General features: G+C 43.6%; 1 protein-coding gene across 2 annotated transcripts in view; it reads right to left on the reverse strand.

The window, feature by feature from the left end:
* KCNH6 (potassium voltage-gated channel subfamily H member 6) overlaps window positions 1–26228 on the reverse strand; it is a 352494-nt gene that overhangs the window by 109808 nt on the left and 216458 nt on the right. For both annotated transcript variants that reach the window (XM_082271267.1, XM_082271266.1), the window contains exon 3: window positions 17719–17877. In XM_082271267.1, the coding sequence (XP_082127393.1) occupies window positions 17719–17877 (159 nt within the window). The remainder of the gene's footprint in view (window positions 1–17718; window positions 17878–26228) is intronic.

Here is a 26228-nt window from a genome sequence, read left to right on the forward strand (position 1 = left end):
AAATGTAGGGCAAAGCAACAGAGTCACTTAATTTCCCCCCTTCCCAGAAGCACACACCCACCAATTTATCGCTCCCCCACCGATCAATTCAGCCATTGCGTCCACTCTATGTGACAGTATTAGACCCGACACCAAACACCAGAGCTGTAACACAGGAGAGTCCATAGCCCTATATAAGCTCTACCTTAAGCAACTCGGATCTTACACAAGCTTCTCCTGCTCCCAGCAGCCAAATGACAGTGGAGGAAAGGAAAGGTTAGCATGTGTTATTGGGTAGAGGGGGTTAAAATGCACTTGTTGCTTTGCTCTTAATGGCTAAAATAAAATACCTCTTATGTAATATCTCTTGTTTAAGTTTAAGAGCAGCGTTAATAATATTTGTAAATTAAAGTTGTAACTCAAATGTTGCTTCCCTTTGTGTTGTTGCAGTCAGTCTGACAGATTACAGGTCAATGTATTAGAAACTGTCATGGTAATATTATTACTGAACTACTACATTGAATTTAGTCATTCTAAACTCTTTATTTGGTTGTTTTTAAAATTTCAGGATCATAACTGTAAAATGGAAATGGGACAAAGCTGCAGATTTAAGCCCTAATTAAACAAGGCCTGGAGCTTTTGAGTATACAGAATTTTTATTAGTTGTAGCTCTATATTTGGCAATAAAACTTTAATTCTAACTCTGAATGCTTTTGCCAAAATAAAATGTTTGTATATATAAATTTGAATGTGCTTTGGATCAGTTTCTAGCTAAAACAGAATCTTCAGCTGTAGTATAATAGGATTCTTGTTCCCAGATTGGTAGCCGTTGCATGACTTTGTAAGGACTCATACACATAGCCATATAATTTTATCTAGGGTCTTGCTTGCAGTAAGACCCTACATAAAATCTGCAAGCATGTTACGTTTGTGCTAACATTTACATGCAAATGTATCCTACTGGCTGTTAGGATGCAGATGGCCCCTTCTGCCTAGCGTCCTGGGTTGCTAAGACATGTCAACTTAGTAGTATGTAATAAAACTGAATATACAGCTGTTGATATGTACATGTTAGCCCTAAGCAGTCCAATAGAGTACATTTTCTCTGTACACTGTATGAATTTAAACATTAGCACAAACATTTACATGTGTACAGAATACAATACAGCTCTAATGCAGATTTTTATACTTTGGTTTTTCGGCTCTGAACAAAGCGTAAGTTTACCTATCTTTATGCAGCTATGTGCAATGAGCCCATAGAAAACAGTACACCTATATTCAGATACATAAAAAAATTACTAATGCTGTATACTTTGCATCTGTGTGCATGTGCCCCAAAAGAGCAAATGTATGTAATTACTTGTACCTAACAGAAAACTGACATTTTTACAATAATCATCTACTCAAAGTGTTCAGTATGTATAGAACAAACTTTTTTACTTTTGGATAGAATAGGAAAAGGATAGAAACCCTGTCAGATTTTTATAACTGTCTTTATCCCCACTAGATAGATTCACCCCCTCTTTTGTTTTGTTGATCAGTGTTACTGGGAAAGAAAGTGAAGGGAAATACAAACTTTTACAGTTGTGTTTGGAACAAATGAAGATAAAACTTCTAACGAGGACAAGGTATGTTCTCACCCCAGTTTGGGGTTAGTATGTCTAAGAGGGGAATTCCCTTTAATTTCTAGGGATTTCTTCTCACTTCTTGTTCTGTCTCTGGGAAGGAAATCAATGGAAATCTTACTAATGAGATGCAGACAGCAAACAATAAACCGACGGTAGCTGTGACCATTCCCTACTTTATCCAAAACTAAAAAGAAAGGTTTTGGTGCTACATTCAATTAAAAAAATCTTTAAAAAACCAATGTGCTGCAACAAGTCAGGAAACCTCTGGATTAGATTCTTCCTTTCCCCCAGGCCTGACAGATGGGAGGTTTAAGCAAATTTTGCCTTGTTGCACATTTAGGCTTTGTGCTTTTATGTCTGGCCAGAGGCTGAAATCTCCATCGGACTTACAGTCACTATTCTCCCCTCCCCTAGACATGTGGTGGCTTTACCAGCTTACTCATTACTTCAAACCCATCAGGGGACATCTACTCACCCCAATACTCCCTTTAAAGACCCTTGCCTCAAATCTGAACCCTCACAGTTTTGGCTGCCTACAAGTTATTGATTCTGCCCTCAGAGTCCTTTGTACCTCCATATCTGCTCAAGTGGAAAAGGGAACTAGGTCCTGAATTTTCAACAGAAGAGAGGAATCATATTCTATATTTTGCCCATTTTTCCTCTATTGCTAGAAAATACCAAGAATCTGCCTATAAAGTGCATACTAGTACAGGGTTCCTGCCCTGATGAAAAAACTCTATCCCGAGGTGGTAAGCACCTGTTGGAGGTGTAGAGAGGAAGAGGACACTATCCTCCATGTTTTTGGGTCTAGTAAGAAACTAGATACTTTTTGATCCCATGTCAGGGAGACTATCAAGCTACTATCAGCTACTTTGTGAGTATCCATTTTTATATTGATTAAAAGTCTTTTGGTAATGCACTAGGTGCATGCGCCTTCTTGTTTGTTTGTTATTGTAGTACCAATTTGGATTACCCGTCTAAGGAGGGCTGCATCCGCCTAGCATTTGGAATTGCTGTTGTCCTCCTTGCATTCCACCACAGGAAACCTCATGGCGCTGGAAGTGATTACTTGCTTTTGTGTACTCACTGACTTTTATCTGAGGATTGACCCAGCCAAATACATACTGTACCACTCCAATGTTTAGAAAAAAGGTATAACATTTCTATGCTCGTCCACCTATTGAACATGGGTAAGGCCTGTATACCGACACTTTGGAAGCAGGAATCCCCTCTTAGCAAATTTTGGGCTGCTTTGGGGTTTTGCAAACTATTTGATGAAAAACTCATATGGGATGTGCCAACTTTCTTTTGAACAAATAGTTACATAGTTAGTCAGGTTGAAAAAAGAAAAAAACTAGCTCAACCAACATGTACCATTCCGGATAGTGAAAATTACATTGTTTGGCTGCTGATGAATACTGTGCTGCATTTTTTGCTGTACTGTCTATCGCATGGCCTACAGTATGTTGATAGCATTGACCAATGCTGATGCCTTTTCTATCCGTATGAAAACTTGAAAATAAAGAAAGTTAAGAAAAAATTCACTAAAATGTGGGATTCTGTTCAGTACTTTGGCAACTTTGTGTCCCCTTTTCTACCACTTTTACCTATTGTAAATAAACCTTTATTGTCTGTGGGCATGGAACAACCTTGGGCGTTCTCATGGTGCACCTTCCACGGCTTCATGCTGGCACAACATTTCTTATCCAACCCTGCTGCCATCCAGGAGACACACGAGGCCCCATCATCATAATTTTTCAGATATTTGCGACTTCAACACTGGATATCATCTCTCCGTCGCACATCGACATACCCTTTCTGTAAAACAAGCTTTAGACATGTCTGTCAACACTCCCCGAGCCTTATTTCAGCTCTCTACACCTCCTTTTTTTGTTTTAATCAAAACGTTTTTATTGACAAGGATTGTAAGTGACTATACAGCCCATCACTAGCTGTTGAGGGGCAAGGCTAGGGTTATCTCGCCAGCTTTGCCAGACAAGGTTGAATTTTTTGACCGCATTATGATGACGATAGGCCAATTGTAAGTGTAGGATTAGGTAAAGACACTAGTTGGGCAATAGGGTCATTATTGTCCCCATTCAACACCTCCTTAAATGCTCTCTTCAGCTTTACCCTTTTATATGTGACTCAATGGGAGCAAGACCCAATAATTTCTATTGACCCAGAGGACTGGAGTAGGGCCTGGTCGTCAGTGGCAGAATTTTTCTTTAACCACTTCCCACAAATCGACGTACCTGTACATCGGCTCAGAGAAAAGGTTGTACCGGGATGGTGCCTGCAGCTGCAGGCATCATCCCAGTACTGTTCTTTAGAGCCGGCGGTCGGCTGTCAGAAGATAACAGCTGTGGCTCGGGAGCGGCTCGGCCGTTATCCCAGCAAGCGGGAGGGACAACCCCCCCACCACCTTCTGTGGCTCTGTCAGGATCTCCTGACCCTCTTGGAGACCAGAGCAACCAGCCGGCAGTTCCTCCGGCTGGTTGGAGCCCTGAACAAAGCCGGATTCGTATGATGTCATGACGCCACTTCCGGTTTACTTGGTGGCTAACGACGATGAATTTAAGAGACTGTCAGTATTCAAAAATGCGATTTCAGCATTTTGAATACTTTGAAGGGCAATGGAGGGGTCTGGGGTCTTTAAGACCCCCGATCCCTCCACAAAGAGTACCTGTCACTGCCTATTTCTGTCACAAGGGATGTTTATATTCCTTATGACAGCAATAAAAGTGATCAGATTTTTTATTTATTTTTTTTAATAACTGTGCTAAAAATTAAAAATTAAAAAAAATAAATAGTGAAAAAAAATTAATTCAAAGTGCCCCTGTCACCGTGAGCTTGCGCATGAAAGAAAACGCATACGTAAGTCGCGCCTGCAAATAAAAAAAGGTGTTAAAATCACACATGTGAGGTATCGCCCGATCGCCAGAGTGAAAGCAATAGTTCTAAAAAAAGACCTACGCTGTAACTTTAAACTGGTAACCGTTTAAAATCTCCATAGGCAACGCTTGAAAATTTTTTAAGTACCAATGTTTGTCGCCGGTCCACAAGTGTGCGGAATTTTAAACTGTAACATGTTAGGCATGTTAGGTATCTATTTACTCAACGTGACATCTTTCACAATGTACAAAAAAGTTGGGCTAACTTTACTCTTTTGTTTTTTAAATGCAGTAAAATGTATTTTTTTCCATAAAAATTGCGTTTGATAGACCGCTGGGCAAATACAGCGTGAAAAAAATATTGCAATGACCGCCATTTTATTCTCCAGAGTCTACACTAAAAAATATATATAATGTTTGGGGGTCCTAAGTAATATTCTAGCTAAAAATACTGATTTTAACTTGTAAACAACATATGTCAGAAATAGGCTTGGTCCGCCCCCTTTGAGGCTCCCTATAAAGAGCTCCTGCAGTGGTACTGGGTTCCTGCCCGGATAGCCCATGCAAATCCCAGATGTAGCAATAGATACTTCAGGAATTGTGGCCAGCGAGGTGAATTCCTACATATTTGGTGGTCATGCCCACAGCTGGTTTCTGGTCCAGAGTTTTCAGGCTGTTACATACTATTTTTCACCTGATGAAACGCAAGGATGCCAAGTTAGCTTTATTACATTGCCCTATTCTGGGCCTTTTTGCCTATCAACAAAAACTGGCATCTATTCTATTTTTCTCTGCCCATCGGACCGTTGCTCAGGCCTTAAAGAAACTGACTCTTCCTTTCCAAGGAGTGAAAGACTGTATGACTGCCCTAATGATTAATGAACAGATGTCTAACATTTTAACCACTTGCCACCCACCCACTGTCCAATGACGGCGGAGCAGTGTGGCTCTCGTTCTGGGATGCCGTCATATGACGGCGCACCAGAACTGCCTCTCTCGCTCACCTGCGGGGGCACGCAGTGCTGCGATCATGGCTGCTCCTTGTTGCTAGGACACGGCATGACCCTGATCTTGGTAAAGAGCCAATGACATGGCTCTTTACCCATGTGATCGGCTATGTCCAATCACAGCCGGTCACATGTAAATGAGGAAGTGCCGTTTATCGGCTCGCCTCACACTGTCAGAGTGTGTGGCGAGAAGAGCTGGTCAGCGGCTCCTCCTCAAAGGGGAGCCTAGGAAAGGTAATCAGGGCACTGATCATCAGTGTCCTGATTACTGTTAAGTAAAAAAACTTGCTCATAAGTCTCCCCAACCAATGCCCATCAGTGCCCACCATCAGTGCCCATAGTTCTGCCAGTCAGTGCCTGCCCATCAGTGCCTGCTCATCTGTACTGCCCATCAGTGCCGTCCATCAGTGCCACCCGTCAGTGCCCATCAGTGCCATCCATCAGTGCCGCCCATCAGTGACGCCTCTCAGTGTCCATCAGTGCCACCTCTCAGTGCCCATCAGTGCCACCTTTCAGTGCCCATGAGTGCCGTCTATCAGTGCTCATCAGTGCCGCCTATCAGTGCCCATCAGTGCGGTATATTAGTACCTCCTCATAAGTGCCACCTCACCACTGCCCATCAGTGCCGCCTCATCAGCGCACATCAGTGAAGGAGAAAAATTACTTTTCCTGACAGACTCCATGGTAGTATATGTTCGGGTAGGCCCCGCCTCCTCTCCTACCTCATAGGACCCCACTCCCATAAATCTTTGCTCCCTTTCAGCATTAGTGTTCTTTTTTCGTCCTCCTCATACATATAGTTTTATGTTCCTACTTTCTTCGGTCCTATATGAAACGGTGGCAAATTGAGTCATGGAGTCTCCGATAAGCCCTGGCTCTTAGCGGGGTATGGAGGGGGCAATGGAAGAGACCCTTTGCAGGAGCTCTGTGGTCTGGCCGAGAGAGCCCTGCTGCTGCGGGTGGCCCTTTTTTGCCTGAAGATATAAGACGGTGCTGCGTCTCCTGGACTCGATTATGCTGTCGGCAGGGTGGTAAGCCCTGATATGGGACCAAGTTTCTTATCTTTTTCGTCTATCTGTGTGGTTTTTGTACTGCCTGCTAGCGCTTTGTCATGTCTATGTTTTTTTCTGTAGTGTACCAGTAGTGCCATTGTGATAGGGTCTAATAGGGTCTCACACCTGTTAGCTTGCCGGTTTCCTAGTTTCCATGTCGGTTCCGGTCTTCACGGCCGTGGTCGCGATCGCGTCCGCCGCTTCCGGGTTGTCCGGCACCTCTGCGCATGCGCAGTGTTCGCCAGATAGGTCCTTTCGTCGCGCATGCGCAGACGCAATGTCTGACGTCACGTGCGCCTGCGCAGTACCTCGGGATCGCCTCGGAGCGGCATATTTAAACCGACTAATTGACCAGAGCTGGTGGGAAGGTCGGCAGATCGGTAGCCTCCCCCAGACTCTGGTCTACTTTACTGAGGTAAGAATCTTCCTATCCTGGGGTCTGTTTAGTGTGGCATGGGACTGATAGTCTTTGTCCTTCCTCCAGCTAGTTTACAGTACAAGGTCTGCTTAAGCTATGGACACCTCATCGCCGCCCCCTAGTGGCCAGCCTGCTCTTCCAAGGTATGTGCTGGAACCTGTAGCTAGATTGATCTGAGTGTCTTTTTCATGTTTCTTATGCTCTGCTGTATGTGTCTGTCTCCAGCTCTTTTAGGCCTGATCAACAGCCCAGCGCACGCAGCGAAGACAGACATACAAAACCGCAGCACCGGCGCTCCTCATCTAAGTCTAAACGCAGCTCCCCCCATAGTAGGGGATGCGATGGCCAGTCTTCCACACATTATGGCCAAGTGGAACGCCAGCATGGGAAAAAATGCTGGGGATGCCGCACTTTGATACCGGAAGGTTCCTCCCTATGTAAAACCTGTTATGCCCAAGCTACGGGTAAAAGGGAAAAATCAGACCAACATATTGAGGAGGTGGTGCGCAGAGTTCTCAAGGACTCTCTCGCTGATTTGCACAAGTCAAATGCTCCTGCAGGGCCGTCCCGCTCCCCTGATAGAGATCTTTTGCTTCAAGATCCATTTGAGTCTTCCCAGCCCAGCCATCCTTCTATCCTTCCGTCAGATTCCGAATCCGATTCAGATGACTCCGGTTCTGGATTTGAGTTCAGCCTCGTTTCCCCGTTAGTTAAGGCGGTTAGAGAGGCCCTTGAGTGGGAAGATCCTGCTGTCTCTTCTCCAAAGCAGAAGAAATATTTCAAGCAGTTGTGCAAGGAGCGGTTAAACTTTCCATTTTTAGGGGAGCTGGGAGACATAATCTCTGAAGAGTGGAACAAAGTGGAGAGGAAAAATTCCATGACCACTAAAATGACAAAGATGTATCCTTTTAAACAGGAAGAGGTGAAATATCTGGAGTCTTCCCCCAGTGTGGATGCCGCAGTGATGCGTCTTGCGAAGCACGTCCCTCTTCCAATGGAAGATACAGCATCATTTAGGGATCCTTTGGATAGGAGGATTGATTCTGACCTTAAACGGGCATATCTTTCAGCCGGTATGGCCTGTAAGCCAGCTTTGGCCTCGGCTACAATTTCTAAAGCAATGGAAGTTTGGGTCAACGCCCTTGAGGAAACTCTTGGAGGAGATTCGGAGGAAGTTCTTCGGAGCTCCCCGATTCAGGAGCTGAAGATGGCCGCGGGCTTCTTGGGGGAGGCATCTCTAGACACCATTCGCCTCTTGGCCCGAGTTATGCTGCAACTTCCCTCCCTCCTGCAGCAGAAAAGAAGAAGGTTCTTCTCAGTTATGTGGATACCCTACTGGATCAGCGAGCTGTCGTGCCAGTTCCCGAAGCAGAAAGAGGTCAGGGAGTCTATTCACCTCTCTTCCTCGTCCAGAAAAAGAATGGCACATGGCGCCCGGTAATAGATCTCACATATCTCAACAGATCTATCCATCGGGAGAGATTCAAAATGGAGTCCCTAGTCACAATACAACATTCGGTCCTTCCAGGGGATTGGTTGGCATCAATAGACCTAAAGGATGCGTACTTCCACGTTCCTGTGGTAAGAGAATACCATCAGTTTCTCAGGTTTGCTGTCAATCATGTCCACATGCAATTTACATGTCTTCCCTTCGGGCTCTCGACTTCGCCTCGCACCTTCTCCAAGACGTTGTTGGCAATTGTGGCTCTCATCAGAACCAGAGGTATCAGATTACATCATTACCTGGACGATCTTCTTCTTCTGCCCCAGGACAGGTCCCAGCTACTGATACATCTGGAGCAGGTGATCCTTATCTGGTGCCCACACAGTCCCTGGTATTTCTCGGAGCACTGTTCAACACGGTGAATTGCACCATATCTCTGCCCGAGGACAAAATTCCAGTAGTCCAGAGCAGGGTGGCTCTTGCTCTGGCTGCCTCCCATCTCACTGCTCGTCAGTGTCTAAAGGTGGTAGGGACTCTATTGGCTACCTCGCCCATGGTGAAGTGGGCTCTGTGGAAGCTGAGACCCTTCCAGAAAGGGTTTCTCCATCAATGGACAACAGAGAACTTGTCACAAGTCATTTACCTAACACCATTCATGAAGGGGTGCCTTCCGTGGTGGTTACGCCGTGCGAATCTAACCAACTGCCACTCAATTGCTCCAATTTCCTGGGTGACGATAAACTCCGATGCCAGCAGTACCGGTTGGGGAGCCCACTGCCTGTCAGAAGTGGCTCAAGGCAGGTGGAATTTCCCCAGTCACGGAGTGGTATCCAACATCCTAGAGCTACGAGCCGCCTTCAAAGCCCTTCAGGCTTTTCACCATCTGACTCAGGGAGCCTCAGTGTTACTCAGGATGGACAACACCACGGCAGTGGCATACATCAAGAGGCAAGGTGGAACCCGCAGCATGTCTCTACTCCACGAAACAGAACCAATTATGTCCTGGGCCCAGCAACATCTGGCCAATCTCTCGGCGGTCTTTTTGCCAGGAGTGTTGAATACGGAAGCAGACTTCCTGTCCAGATTTCAATTGGAGAACAACGAATGGTCCCTCCATCAGGAGGTGTTCAATTGGGTTCTGTCTCTGGGAATCTCACCGGAGGTGGATCTCTTTGCGAGTCCAACACAACAAGAAACTTCGGAAGTATTATACGAGGTTCAGGGATCCTCGAGCCTTCAGAGCGGATGCCTTCACAGACAGATGGAACTTCCAGTCTGCCTATGCCTTTCCTCCGGTGCCAATAGTACTCCAATTCCTTCGGAGACTGAAGATGGAGGAAGTGGAGGTTATAGCAATAGTTCCCTTCTGGCCCAACAGGCCTTGGTTTCCTCTGCTGTCCCTTCTCAGCTTCAGGGATCCGATCCCTCTACCTCTCAGGCCAGACCTTCTATCGCAGGGTCCTACTCTTCATCCATGCCCTGCGCGTCTACACCTCAAGGCCTGGTTCTTGAGAGGGGGAGGTTGGAGGCCCTTGGATGTCCAGAAGAGGTGATTCCCACTCTTATAAGTTCAAGAAGAGCCAGCACCAACAGGGTTTATGAGAGGATCTGGGCAAGGTTTATGAGTCATCAAGCCCAGAGTTTGGGTCCAGCAGGCGCTCCTACTATTCAGCAAATCTTGAGTTTCCTGCAGTCCGGTTTGGATCTATCCCTCTCGGTTAGTTCTCTCCGGGTAAAAGTTTCTGCCATCTCTGCTTTCACCGGAATTCAGTGGGCAAGACATCAACTGATCCAACAGTTTTTTAAGGGTGCAGTCAGGCTAAGGCCGCAGAGAAAGCCAAGATTCCCGAAATGGAATCTTCCGTTGGTTTTGGACTTCTTTGCTTCGAAAGATGTTGCTTCCATGTCCATCAAGGAGCTTACGCTGAAGACGGTATTTCTGGTGGCTATCACCTCTGCTAAGAGGGTCTCAGAGATACACAATCTGGGTTGCAAAGAGCCTTTTCTGACCTTCTTTCAGGACAGAGTGGTCCTAATCCCTATGCTAGGGTCAAATCCTAAGGTAACATCTGTCTTCCACAAAAATTCTGAGATAGTTCTTCCCACCTTCAGAACAGATGAGGAGTCCTTAGTCCATCCTCTAGACGTGGGCGACACTCTGAGTCAATACTTAAAGGCCACATCCTCATTCCGTCAATCAGATTTCCTATTTGTTCTTCTCCATGGGAATAAGAAAGGAATGCGTGCTTCTTCGAGAGCAGTGGCTGCATGGATTGTTCAGGCTATACAATGGGCATATAGAGCAAAAGGCTTGGCTCCTCCAGAGGCGATTACGGCTCATTCTACCAGAAGCATTGCTACGTCCTGGGCAGTTTCTAAACACGTCGCGCCTGACGTGATCTGCAAAGCGGCCGCTTGGTCATCTGTGAATACCTTTCTTACACATTACTGTGTTGAACCTGCTGCTTTATCTTCAGTTAACTTTGGCGTTCAAGTTTTGTCAGTTGACAGTGCCAATTAAAGTTTTTTCTTTGTTCAGCATCTTCCCACCCGGGAGTGTATAGCGAGTTATTTCCCGAACGTATGCTGCCATGGAGTCTGTCAGGAAAACGGAAAATTTATATCAAATACTTACCGTAATTTTCCTTTCCTGATGGACTCCATGGCAGCAGGAATCCCCTCCCAATTCCTGAGTAGGCTAGTTACAGAACACTGATGCTGAAAGGGAGCAAAGATTTATGGGAGTGGGGTCCTATGAGGTAGGAGAGGAGGCGGGGCCTACCCGAACGTATGCTGCCATGGAGTCCATCAGGAAAGGAAAATTACGGTAAGTATTTGATATCAATTTTCCGTTATTTTCAAAATTTACTCACAGAAAATAAGAAAAACTTTTTTTTTTCAAAATTTTCTGTCTTTTTTCTTTTTTTTTTTTTTAAGAAATAAAAAACCCAGCAGTGATTAAATACCACCAAAAGAAATCTCTATTTGTGGGAAAAAATGATAAAAATTTCATATGGGTACAGTGTAGCATGACTGCGCAATTTGTCATTTAAAGTGTGAAAGCGCTGAAAGCTGAAAATTGGCCTGGGCATGAAGGGGGTGAAAGGTCCCTGTATTGAAGTGGTTAAAGGACTCCCACTTCAAGTTCCTCAAAATCTAGGAACCTTGGATTAAGTGTTTATTTCCATCACTGCACTGGACGTTTGTAACAGATGATTTAGGCTTCGTGTACACTGGTCTACATTTACCGCAGCAGCAGGAAAACACTGAATAATCGAGGCAAAAACACGGCAAACCATTCCTATCCCGAACGTGATTCTTTTGTGTTCAGGAGAGGGAGGTTGAAGCTCACCTAAACGCGGCAGCTCCTAAACTCTTCTTAAAGACTATGTGTACATTGACACATAGGCTTTTATGGAGATGACTTTAGGAGCTTTGGCAAAAAAACGCCAAAAGTTTCTAAACTCAAGTTTAGGAGTCTGCCAGTGTAGGCTAGTGTACATGAAGCCAGAGACAGTCCTGCGATTTTACCTGCCCCCATTACCCCTCTATTTTCTTCTTTTCCACTTTCTCTCTCTTCTTTAGGGTTTCCTATACCCTCCCCGGTTGCAAACTTTTAAGGGAACAATTTTCTGAGAATTTGCTGGCCCACATATCTGTGTATCAGTACTGGCCTTCCCGCTTGTCTGATTGAATGTTACAATGTTAGTGTTCTTTCTAGCGATAAGAAATATTTGCTATTCTGTGGAAATTTTTTCAGCCCGTGTGGTCGATTCTGGAGTTTTTTATGTTCTGTTTTGAAAATCTAAATAAGTACTTTACAAAGAAAAAAAATCACTAATATAATTGCCTAAATATTTATTTTTATTAGCTTTTTTTAGTCCCATTTACAGTTAGATTCTGATTGGGAGTAGAAAGGCCAGCCCTGTAAGCAAGCTGTGGTTCTGCCACATACAGTTTATGGGTGAATTTTACTATTATAGGACAGGGCCACAGTATTGAGAGCGAGAAGCTTCGTGCAAAAACACTGCAAATGTGACAACAGGGCAACAATATTGCCATATTGGGAGAAGACATGTCTTATTATGATTAAAGATATTTCTACTTTATAAAAAAAAGCACACAGTCTGTGATGTTCACCAGCAAATCTATTTTTTTCAGTACAAACTACAATAGAGCCAGTCAACTGATATGAGAAATGCCGATGTTTTTCAGCCCTTTTTTCTAATAGATGAATCCATATAGTCCTTAAAATAGATCAGGAAGGCCAATATTTTCAAGTGATGTGCCATTCAATCCTTTAAAGTACTGTACTATTATTTATAGCCTGAAGGTGTCACTGTGTTAGTGCTTTATATCTAGCTGTTGGCCATAGGCTTTCTACAGCAATAACAATAATGCAGGAAGACACTTATTTCTTTTTCATCAAAACAACACAAATTCCCCTTACTTCACTTTCAATGTTCCTGTTTGAAATAGAACAGAAAGAGCTATAAGTGGCAACATAAACAGTAAGCCATCATTTCAGAATGCACAGATATCCAGGTGGTAGATTTTCAAAATCTGATGAGACAATGCCCAGACACATTGCATAGCTCCCAACTGTCCCTGATTTCGAGGGACTGTCTCTGATTTGGAACAAAGTCCCTCTGTCCCTCTTTCCTCCTCATTTGTCCCTCATTTTAGTCTGATCTATAAAGCTGTATATATAATGCACTTTTTATCTTTCAAAAAGTGTTTCCTTTTGCTAAATCTTTCATCCAATTTCTAAATGTCTGCATTTGTAAATTCCAAAAGCCAGTGTAATGGAATTGTAGTGCTAAAAAAAATCACTTGTGGTTCAAATATTCTTTTTATTTATTTAGATTTCTGTTTTAAGGGGGCGTGACAGGGGGTGTGTCCAATGTCTACATACTTTTGCTAACAAGTGTCCCTTGTTCCCATCTCAAACAGTTGGGAGGTGTGAGATTGCAATATTATTTATCACATGCTACAAAACAACTGAGTGTATTGCCCACAGCAAGCAACACATTTCTGAATATTATTAAATCAAATTTTTGTAGGAAAGACAGTATACTAGCTATTCATTAACCAGTTCTGGACCGGAAGGATTTGCCCCCTTAATGACCAGGCAATTTTTTGCAAATTTGGCACTGCATTACTTTAGTTGAAAATTGCACAGTTGTTTGACACTACCAAAAAAAAAAAAAATTGATGTCCTTTTTTTCCCACAAATGGAGCTTTCTTTTGGTGGTATTTGATCACCTCTGCGATTTTAATTTTTTGTGTTATAGCGACAATTCTGGAAAAAAAACCAACAATATTTTTCACATTCTGCTATACAGTATAACATTCCCAAAAAAAAGAAATTTAAAAATCAAAATTTTTCATCCTTTCAGGCCAATTTGTATTCTGCTTCATATTTGTGGTAAAAAAAAATTGCAATAAGCGCATTTTGATTGGTTTGCGCAAAAGTTATTGCATCTACAAACTAGGGGAAAGATTTATGTCATTTTTATTTACTTATTTATTATTACTATATTTTTTTACTAGTAATGGCGGCGATCTGCGATTTTTAGCGTTGGACAGATCAGACACCTAACTGACATTTTTGACCCTTTTGCACCGTTACTGTAATATTGACACTGGCAGGGAAGGGGTTAACCTAGGGGTGATCAAAGGGTTAATTGTGAGCCTAGGAGAGTGCTTTCTAACTGTGGGGGGATGGACTTGTGAAATTATCATAGAGACCTGTGATCCTATATAGAAGGATCACAGGCGCTCTGTGATCATTTCAGAGAGAACAACGGTCATCTGTGTTTAAAACAGCTGACCGTCCTTCTCTCTCAGCGGGGAGCGACTGCGGGTGCCTGGCGGCAATCGCAGCCGCCAGTCCCATGTATCGGCATCCCCGCTGCCTAGTGGGGGCGGGAGCACGCCGGAACATACCCCTATGACGTGTCGCGCAGCCGAGCCAGCCTGCCACAGTAAAACTGCGCTGAGCTGTCGGCAACTGGTTATTAATGGCATCAGTTGGGACACCTGTCTAAATTGGCATGTCAATGTTGTGTTAGAACTGCAGTTCCACACCTGTCCCTCATGTATGTCATGACAAGACAGGTTTCTGCACCCACAGTGATATCCAGAAGTATAACAGAAGGTGGTCTGATAGGTGGAGAGGCTTATGCCTCAGGCACACAGATGTTTTACAACTTCTGTGTCCTGAGGTGTAAAATCCCTGGCACTTTCTTGCATCGGGGGATCCGCCAATACAAGTGAATGGCTGTAAGCCGTTGTACTTGGGTAATCGCTGATTGCTTCTGCATCAGCCTTTTCCTGTGTATGTGAAAGTTTGCGTTAAACACCACATGCACACGCGCAGGTGAATGTCAATGAAGAAGCAATCAGTGCTTATTCGAGTATGGGTCCGTAGAGCGGCATGTGCTTCTGCATCCAGGAATTTTACACTTCAGCACACAGGAGCTGCTAAATGTCTGTGTGCATGGGGCCAAATGCAAAAGTGGTGCGTTTGGGGAGAATTGCCATATCCGCATGTGTAGGGAGATGCTGATGGAGAAGCATGTAATTGAGATTGAGAGACATGGACATGTTTGTAGCCCAAATTAGGAGAGTAGCCCTAGAGTGACAACTATTGTTCCCTCCATAGATACAGCGAAAGAGTGACATAACCACCCAGGAACAGGAAGTGTGCAGGACCACTCGGTGAAAATAAAGCAAAAGAAACTTGAAAAAATTAAAACAAATACATCCACCAAACCATTGACTAGTAAGCTGCAATATATTACATTTTTGACCTTGGGTTTAAATACACTTTAAGTACTGCAAGCGTCAAAGTGGGAGGTCTCGGAAAGTGCATAATTGTTGGAATGTTTGAAGATCTTTTCTGACTTTAAGCACTGTAGCATAGTGAAACAATGACTATAGAGTGTGTGTTTTCTACTCTTCTTATAAACAAATGGTCATTTTTTAAAAATAAAAATGGAAGCAATGGAAAACTAGAGGTGTTGCCTAGGCCCTGCCATACAAAATAACAGCTGCCTCCATTTTAAAAGAGATCTGTATTCACAGCATACACTTTTATTTTTTAACATCAACTTTGCAAAATAAATGATAGTTATTTTTGACAACCCAATATACACTATATTGTCAAAAATATTGGGACACCTGCCTTTACACACACATGAACTTTAATGGCACCCCAGTCTTAGTCCGTCATGTTCAATATTGAGTTGGCCCAACTTTTGCAGCTATAAAAGCTTTAACTCTTCTGGGAAGGCTGTCCACAAGGTTTAGGAGTGTGTCTATGGGAAGTGCATTTGTGAGGTCATGCACTGATGTTGGACGAGAAGGCCTGGCTTGCAGTCTCCACTCTAATTCATCACAAAGGTGTAGGGTTGAGGTCAGGGCTCTGTGCAGGCCAGTCAAGTTCCTCTACCCCAAACTCGCTCATCAATGTCTTTATGGACCTTGCTTTGTGCACTGGTGCGCAGTCATGTTGGAACAGGAAGGGACCATCTCCAAACTGTTCCCACAAAGATTGAAGCATGACATTGTCCAAAATGTCTTGGTATGCTGACACCTTAACAGTTCCCTTCACTGGAACTAAGGGGCCAAGCCCAACCCCTAAAAAACGACCCCACACCATAATCCCCCCTCCACCAAATTCTTTAGACCAGTGCACAAAGCAAGGTCCATAAAGACATGGATGAGCAAGTTTGGGGTGGAGGAACTGATAGAACACTCTTGGGATGAATTTGAGTGGAAACTGCGAACCAGGCCTTCTTGTCCAACATCAGTGCCTGGCCTCACAAATGCGCTTCTGGAAGAATGGGCAAACATTCCCATAGACACACTCCTAAACCTTGTGGACAGCCTTCCCAGAAGAGTTGAAGCTGTTATAGCTGCAAAGGGTGGGCCAACTCAATATTGAACCCTACGGACTAAGAGTGGGATGCCACTAAAGTTCATGTGCATGTTAAGGTAGGCGTCCCAATACTTTTGACAATATAGTGTATGCTTACTTGGAAAATCTCCTTTTATGTTGGGAGTGCTGCCTTTTTGCTGGCAGTCTTTTTCCACAACTTCTTGAATTCCCTCTATGTTTTGTAGCTTCTCCTTTGCACATTCCTTTGGTTTACACTAGAAGTCTAAGGATGTGATACATTCCCTGTACTGACTCCTGACACTCCTCCTCTCACTGCCTCTGTAGTTCAGAAGGCAGGCACTGTGAAATGTGTCCAACAAAATAGAACAAACTCCTGTGCATGAGTGGATGGGCCATGTAGTGGTTATGATGTCAATGATACCCAGTTGTACAGTAGATAATGCTTAAGTGGCCTTGCTGCCCTCTAAGACTGGGGTTGTCCTGACCATACTGTAGAAACTAGTGCATTATCCAATGTATTTATTAGAGAAATGGTGATAAAAACGCAGCGATGTCTACTCACAAGCAGTGCAATAGTAACAGCTCATCAGGCCACCTATGTGGCTATTCACTCGTGAATGACCGCGATCTCTAACCGAGGGAAGGGCAATATCTAGGACCCAACTGGCTAACGCGTTTTGAAGGACCAAGCTTCTTCAGAGCCTCTAGGCCTTATGAGCTTTTACTATTTCACTGCTTGTGAGTAGACATCTATATGTTTTTATCACCATTTCTCTAATAAATACATTGGAAAATGCACTAGGCCAGTGCGTCCTCTCTTCTTTTTTTTCTACCCTGAAATTTGTGACACAGCAGTGCATATCAACAGGGCATAGTGTATATGTGTCACCGCATTCAAGGAATATGTGAAATTCTTCACAAAACAAGTTTACAAACTACCTATAGTAGTCTATAAATAATTAAAATTCAATGTAATAAGGAATATATGATTATACATTTTGATTATAGATATACTTTAATTTTAGTGCACCCAGAGTGTCCATTATTCTGTATTCCTGGAGCCAGGACAAACATATCCTGGAGACTGGAGACACTGGCAGAGGACACTGGAATGGGAATTGTCTGGGTATGCAAGGCAATACGAACTTTGATAGGGACTAAACTTCTTTTGCTAAATTTTATGATGGTGGTGATAGTAGTGGTGAAGGTGGGGTAATGCCAGTTTTTATTTCTGTAATCTCTCTTTAACACAGCGCAAGAGCAACTCCCATATTTATACATTAAACGTTTCTGGACAAAGTTAGGGTAGGAGTACTTAGATTTTATGTATTGGAAAGGTGGACAGAAAACTTCTGGTAAAAAACATGTAGGAAATGCTACAGTCACTCACCTGAATTAAAGGCAGCTCGTGTCAACCTCTGATGTAGTGTTTTGTTGGCCTTTCTTGCCAGAAGCAGTGCCAGATCTTCAAAGTTTAGTATAAACATAATGACGTCTCCCTCTTCGTTCTTCACTGGCACAACATCGACCAAGCAGCGCAGACAAGTCCCTGTGGGAGGTTGTTGGAGTTTATTAAAATCAAGTGTAAACTTGCACAAAAACACAATAGAAAACATATTAAGGCCTTCTTCACATGGGCAGGCCAATCAGGTACGCCTGCCAGTTTTTTAGGCGGATCCGATCAGACCATCCATTGCTCTCTATGGAGTTGCGGGTGTGAATGGACATGTGTCTGTTGACACCCGCCGGCATCAGATCTGATCCTATCTGCCAAAACCAGATGGATGGAGGATCCGTTCCCCCATCCGCCTATCGGATCAGATCGCAGTTGGGTGTAAACGGACAGGTGGTCCATTTACATCTGACCGCCCATAGAGGAGAGCAGGCTGTGTCTCTGTCTGCTCTGCATAAGCGGAGCAGACAAAGACAAGCCATCCACCTGCTCTGCAGGGATCAGTGGACAGATTCCCCGCAGAGCAGGCGGACTCCTGACTGAGTCTGCATCATGTAAAAAGGGCCTAAGACTTCAATCAAACATTAATAATTTGCATCTTGACATCCATCTTGTACAGCTGCCTGCCTCACTGACCACATTTCTATAGCTGCCATTTACTCAATGAGCCTATATCCAATCTTGAAAAAAATGTGGGCATGGTGATCTCTGGTTTCCAAACATGGCATTCCAAAACCTGTGGAATAATATCAGAATGTAATACCTAAAAGATGACATCCTAAAACATAAAGAACACTTTGTAGCTGTGTGATTATAATTGTATGCCAGCTGGAAAGACATTTTTTGGCCTTAAAATGTTGTATGGTCTACCATATGCAATTTATCTTATGCCAGCAATAAACTGAAATGTGGAATTTTTACAAGCATGCTCTAAACCTCCTAGACTACATGAAGACTAGTGTTTACAACCTGCCTGAGTTCCGTCTGTTACTAGCTCAGTTTGAAGCCAAAGGAACTATAATTCCTTTAACAGCCTGAAGGGTTCATTAAATCATGAGGCAGCACATTGGAATCTGTCAGAGGCTGATGCAAGTGAAAATTACTTGCCTACCCTTAGTGGTCTATCAGTCTTTCAGACAGTTGGGGCCTAAAGCAGACATATAATGCAGGTGGTGGTCAGGAGGGCTGTCAAGCAGTCATAAGATGAAAGTTACCCAATCCAGTCCATTTTAGCATGATCAGGTGGCATGTTACATCTACAGATGCCACCACAAACCACTAATTAATTTTTTTTGTGGGGGGAAATGTTTTTTTAAAGGTGATCTTTACTGCTTCTTCGAATGTAACACCAGCGCCATAAGATATTGTCGTCCATTGCTTGAACATTTAGATGATACAAATACAGATGCAGATGTTCATTTTGCAATCAACTGAATAAGTGATTGTTTAGTAGTTCACTCATGCATGCACATCTGACCATAAATTTACATTCATGGCTAGATTAATTGTATTAATTGAGGTGAGCCATGCAAGATCTCTTACAGGGACTCAGGCTGTCTAGCAAAGACTTTGTTTAATGATGAAAACAATTAACTTGTCAAAGATGTCTAACTTTTTTTTAAAGCCCATAGCAAGCCTAGCTATAATCTGAAGCTGTTATCGCATAGGTGCCGTTATTATTTTTATTACACTGCAACTTTTTGAAGCACAGCAACCATGATTAGCAGACTGCGGGTGCATTGCCAGCATCCTGCAGACTCTCAGTCAGCTGTGTGCCCGTAAATCCCATACGGCAGACAGTTAAGCCCCGTACACACGTACTGATTGTCGGCCGTCAATATTCGGCCGACGACCGATCGGCCGATTGTAGGCTTGTTAGTATGATGCTTCCGACAGCCGACAGCGCATTTTCGGCGGAACAGAATCTGTCGTGCAGGCATTAAAATTTTTGTTGGCCAACACCATAACGGCCGATTGTTCGCCAGTCAGTACAGATTTCGGCCGACAGACAGCAGATTTGCAAGACTGGGCATGCTCAGAAAAGAAAAAAGACAAGGAAAGTTAACCATCACATGACATCACTTCTGCAGTCAGCTGTTGTTGGCTGACAAAATTCGTGTGCAGTCTTTTGCAGTTTTCAACAGACACGACAGCCCTGGACAAAAGACGGCCGATCGTTCAGCCGACGATCAGTACGTGTGTACGGGGCTTTACTGAATTGCAGGAAGAATTATTAAACTATTAAAATGCTCACTAATCACTATTGCCAATGCAGTCCTAGTCCCATGCAAACCAGAAGCCGTCTGCCACGGTGGATGACAGTACTTGTAGTTCATGCATTCACCCACTGTCACAGAGCGGAGAGAGCTGGTGGTGGGAGGATAGTAGCATGTTACACGTAACACCCTAAATATGGGTGTAACATGCTTCTAAAGATGAATGTATCCGTTAAAAAGTGTTAATTAGACGTTTGGCATTAATTTGTTTGTCAAGTACATCTAAATTTGCTAGTGCATCTAAAACTACTTCTCCACAGGTTAACAATGCTGCTGTCCAGGGGTGGCTCCATTGCTCCTCCATAGAATGCAGCTACCCAACAAGCTGAAAATACATTTAAAAAAAAAAAGCCTAACAAAGAAAACAAATATAGCCACCATTGGTAAGCTTCAATATAATAGTTATATACTGTATAATATAACAATACAGCATGGTTTTTGGGTTTAGATACACTTTATTATAAAAGGAAAAGTCAAGCCCCTTGAAAAACTCACAGCTAATTTAAAATAATTCAAACACAAATTTTCAAAAAAAGTGGATCCCATGAATTGAGAATTATCTGCTTCCAAATTCATTCTAATATCTCTAACAATAGGTATGTTTAAACCTGGAATTATGATCCAGCCTAGAAGGAGCAGGCCTGGATCATATTTTCATAAATATTTTGAAAATCACAAAATGAAATACAGATATGATTCAGTCGGGACAGAGGAACTTCACCCTTCCCAGCTTAAAAAAAATTGTTTTTGTTCATTGGTAATTGTACCTGTATGTAAATAAATACTTACTAGTCAATGGAGTCTAATGCTTTGCTCTTTCAAAGTTCTTTTCAGAGCTTCCACCCTGTCATCTTGGATCCATAGTCCGTACATACAGACATGTCACAGGTCTATCGGACCTGGCAGAGACCCGTGTGCAAAATAAAAGTGAATCCCATGAATACCTCACACGCCGTTGGTCTCTGCCAGTCTCTGGGATCTAACATGCTTACTTTGCGTCTTCCCATGTTTAGCGTGAATTAGCACATGTGTGGACATACCGTGGGTCTCTGGCAGGCCCTGTAGATCCACAATGTGTCTGTTTCCATACATGGGGGAGGCGTGGAGCCGTCCCTGTTGGGAGAACACAGTAATTATAGCTAGCAGATGTAGCCTCTGGCAATAATCTCATGTAAAAAGCCGACATCCTAGTGGTACCCAAGTCGATCGATTGATCAAACTGGGTACAATCAGTCTGCCAATAGATGGTTCGAATCTTGCCCAGTCCCTGCTAAACCGGCTGAGATTTGAACCATCTATGGTCGGCTTAACAACCAAGAGGAAGCTGTCACATTTAGCAATGGTTGTAGTGGTAATAATACAACTGCTAAACGTTTAAATACACACTGCAGGTAGAGGTTTGTTTGTTCATCCGTTCACACAGAAATCTATAGACAGTACACAGTGCAGAAGTCTCCCTCATTATTTACCCTGCTCATCACATTTTCTTAGCCTATATTGTTAGGCTTTTTTCTCTATTGGTGAATGTTAACCCTTTTGGTAGAATGTTCTTTTAGCTATTACTCTCATAGGATTGAATGTTAAGGAATAATACATTTACCCACGGTTAAAGGCAACAAGGAAACTATTATAGCCATATATCAAACATTACAAGTATTTTTATTTACGCTTGCACAAATGTTGTGACATTTCCAGAGCAAATAGACCCCTAAGAGTTACATTATCCAGCACTAGAAATCTAACCAGATTAGAAAGACATACCTTGTAGTATGTTGCTGGAAAATGAGCCTGTAGGTCACTGTTGTAGGATCTGCATGCCTTATAAAATGATGTAAACTATTGCTCAGCAAGGCAACAAGTTTCTTGTGACTGTGGATACCTTTTAGCATTGGTTCTCAATGACTGATAAATTTAGGTGACTAGCGTTTCTTGTAAGTTATGTGTTACATCAGTGCTATGTTACATTCTATCATACACTATATTACCAAAAGTATTGGGACGCCTGCCTTTGCACAAACATGAACTTTAATAGCATCCTAGTCTTAGTCCGTAGGATTCAATATTGAGTTGGCAAACCCTTCGTAGCTATAACAGCTTCAACTCTTCTGGGAAGGCTGTCCGCAAGGTTTAGGAGTGTGTCTATGGGAATGTTTGAGCATTCTTCCAGAAGCAAATTTGTGAGGTTAGGCACTGATGTGGACGAGAAGGCCTGGCTCGCAGTCTCTGCTCTAATTCATCCCAAAGGTGTTCTATCGGGTTGAGGTCAGGACCAGTCAAGTTCCTCCACCCCAAACTCGCTCACCCATGTCTTTATGGACCTTGCTTTGTGCACTGGTTCCCAGTCATGTTGGAACAGGAAGGGGCCGTTCCCAAACTGTTCCCCAAAGTTGGGAGCATGAAATTGTCTAAAATGTCTTGGTACTCTGACGCCTTAAGAGTTCCCTTCACTGGAACTAAGAGGCAAAGCCCAACCCCTGAAAAACAACCCCAAACCATAATCCCCCCTCCACCAAATGATTTGGCCAGTGCACAAAGCAAGGTCCATAAAGACCTGGATGAGCAAGTTTGGGGTGGAGGAACTTGACAGGCCTGCACCTCAACCTGATAGAACACCTTTGGGATGAATTAGAGCGGAGAATGCGATCCAGGCCTTCTCATCCAACATTGGTGCCTGACCTCACAATGCGCTTCTGGAAGAATGGTCAAACATTCCCATAGACACATTCCTAAACCTTGTGGACAGCCTTCCCAGAAGAGTTGAGGCTGTTATAGCTGCAAAGGGTGGGCCAACTGAATATTGAACCCTACGGACTAAGACTGGGATGCCATTAAAGTTCATGTGTGTGTAAAGGCAGGCGTCCCAATACTTTTGGTAATATAGTGTGTATTAACAAACAAATCCAGAGTCCTTTCCCTGCGGACATTAATGTTTGCAGATCACGTTCTGTGCTTGTCATGCTAATATTTAAAAATGATCTTCATATCTCCCAGCAGTATAATGTGTTTATAACAGTTCTCACCTAAAATCTACCAATTAGAATGTATTAAATTAGGAATAAACATACACTTTGTATTCTTGGGATATGCACATTGTAATTTTGCACTGTACCACATCAATAATTATGCAGTTCAAACATTTACTTTCAGCCCTAACTGTTTGAGCACAGCTGATATAATTAATAGTTTGAAAGTGGCAGGAATTGCCGGAGGGCATTGCCCAGGCTCCCTAATGACCAGCCTGGAAAATACCAATTATATACTAGATCAAATAAATACACACAGGATCAGTACCGATTCATTCCACGAGAAGTCTGGTGTGTGTAGGAAAGCACTCCCCCCAATTTTGCAGTCTTTTATCTTACAATTACTAGAAGTCTTGTCATTGCTTTTTTTATGAAAAGCAGCATATACTTTTTGCAGTGGCATAACTATAGCAATAGCAGCCAAGGCAGCTAACATGGGGCCTGATGTGGGAGGGGGCCCCCACTAGGGAGTGTGTTAACGCAACCTAAATATGGAAAATCAGTGTGCTTGTAAGAATAACACAGATCATTACTGTTTCATTACCCTGATCCTGAGCTGTTACCACAGGGCTGGCCCTACCATCGGTCCCACTAGGTCCATTGGACCCAGGCGGCACTTAAAGAGGGGCAGCAATTTGACTCCCAAAATTTTTTTCCCAGCAGTTTTGTGTGTCATAAGTTTGCCGCCCATTACGGGTGGCGTTTTCCCATCTCATACTGCCACCCGTAGTGCAAACGGATGAGTACGAGGAGGCGAGGCGTCTCCTCCGGGGAACGTCCCTCACGTGATCGTGGTGTGCGCAGTGACGTCAGACATCAGCGCACTCTATCTCACGCAGGGTAGGCTGGATCTTCTAGGTGGGTGCGGCAGACATAGGACTGACGGGAGGACAGATAGCGGGTGTTTGGTTGACCGGGCCAGTGGTTAGTTATAGAAGAAGATAACAGTATATATAATATTTTTAAAATTGTTTATATTTATATAAAATGATGGATGTGGGGGCCTTTTGATGGGCGTGATTTTTTGGGTGGGGGGACAGCATTTTATTTGTGGATCCAGGCAGCACAATGCCTTGGGCCAGCCCTGTGTTACCAATCCCAGATACCCTTTGCTTCCCCCCCATCTGTGAGTAGATGTATTGCCTTCAGAGCTCCTGGTCATCCAGGCCATCACTCCTATAATAACCCTGCATGTCTAAGGCAGGCCATTTTTTGAATTTCACACTTATCTTTTAAAAGCCTTTACAGCTCACCAGTTTAGAGTCACCAGTGAATGATGGCCCTAGAATTATTGCTCGTGCTTTGGAGTGTTCAGCAATACTTAATATGTGCGATACAATTATTTTCATATATGTGCGCACCCAACAAGCATGTTTGTGTTCATATGTGTGTGTACATAGGGTAGGGGGCTTTTTGGGGTGTATTTTAATGTTTTTTTTTATAAGACTTCAATCTTCAGTGCACAGAAAACTGCATTTATTTTAGTAAATATAAACTGCTAAATACTTTTTCTCATCAGCGGTTAGAGCAGTCTTGTGACTTCTATTAGTGTCTGGTTAAAGCTTCTAGGAGGAGTTTTTTTATTCTCCTCTGGCTATCCTATGAGGCTGCAGAACCCCTGACCCTATGTCTGGACAGTGCTGATTGGCCCTGTGCTGATCACATGTGTCCTCCCAAGAAGAAAAAACTCTCTAGCAATACATACCAAACTAAGCATGAGCACAGTGACTCCAAAAGCTCTGTACTATCAGGAGATGGATGGGAACAGTGGAAGGAGGAGAGGATCAGAGAAGACAGGATCAAACAGCCTTTTTACACAATGCGGAGGATTAACCTCTTAGGTTCCACAGTCAGTATAACAAGCATGCTTTACTGCATAGACAGACTGATTTTACTTGTGAAAAAGGGACAGAGTGTTAAGAACCAGCTTATAACTCAATCACCCAGCGCTTACTAATAAATGCGTCAATATCTCATGTGCACATAGACCAAACAATCGATTAAACTTTAAAATCTTAAAAGCAGCTGCCTAAAAGAAACAAAACATAAAAAAGGTGCGTACCAATAAATTGATATACACAAGCAGCGCTATGTAACTATAAAATCAGAACATATAGCTCTACGTAAAATAAAGCTCTCCTTATACGTAATCCGTGCATATAAATAAGTGTTAAAGTCCAGTATGACAAAAGTCCATCACCAAAAATAGCTTCCAATGGGGTTGTGAGAAGGGAACAGACACTATATAGCAGATGCCGATAATATGCCTCCACCTCACCACGTGCTCATCCCCAAGGTTGTACTCTTACCAGATTTCTCTGTATAGTAAGCCCATAATCAGTGATGTTCTCCCATAGGTTGTCCCCGGACTCAGCTCACACTGTTAACACTCACAGCTGCGATATCCTCAAAAACTGAAAATACAATAGACGCTCCCTCCTAAGGCAGAATCATGGGAAGATCCTTTGTACTGGGGGAGTTTGAGAAGAGTTGGGTTGATGGGGCAGATTCCCAGAGTCCGGAAACACAGGAAAAGTCTCTCTCCTGGTGCCGTGTGTTTAACCTTCTCTCCTACATGTCATTCTCCGAGCTCTCCAGATGATGGAGGATGAAGGCGCTCATGCAGACTCACAGTGGCGCTGAGCGGGGATCCGCAGAACAAGTATGGCTGCCTGTTCCTGGCTCTGTCCAGAGTGCTGCATCCCGCATTTCATTCTCACATGCTGATCCCGGGATCCGGAGCTCACTCCTCGCCTCCCGATCACACCGATCACACCACCGATCACAGCCCGGGAGAAGAGGGGTTCCAAAACCCCGCCCCCCTCTTCTCCCGGGCTGTGATCGGTGGTGTGATTGGTGTGATCGGGAGGCGAGGAGTGAGCTCCGGATCCCTGGATCAGCATGTGAGAATGAAATGCGGGATGCAGCACTCTGGACAGAGCCAGAACCAGGCAGCCATACTTGTTCTGCGGATCCCCGCTCAGCGCCACTGTGAGTCTGCGTGAGCGCCTTCATCCTCCATCATCTGGAGAGCTCGGAGAATGACATGTAGGAGAGAAGGTTAAACACACGGCACCAGGAGAGAGACTTTTCCTGTGTTTCCGGACTCTAGGAATCTGCCCCATCAACCCAACTCTTCTCAAACTCC

The sequence above is a fragment of the Pelophylax lessonae genome (assembly GCF_965119305.1).
Source record: "Pelophylax lessonae genome assembly, chromosome: 11".
In the NCBI taxonomy this organism is placed as follows: domain Eukaryota; kingdom Metazoa; phylum Chordata; class Amphibia; order Anura; family Ranidae; genus Pelophylax; species Pelophylax lessonae.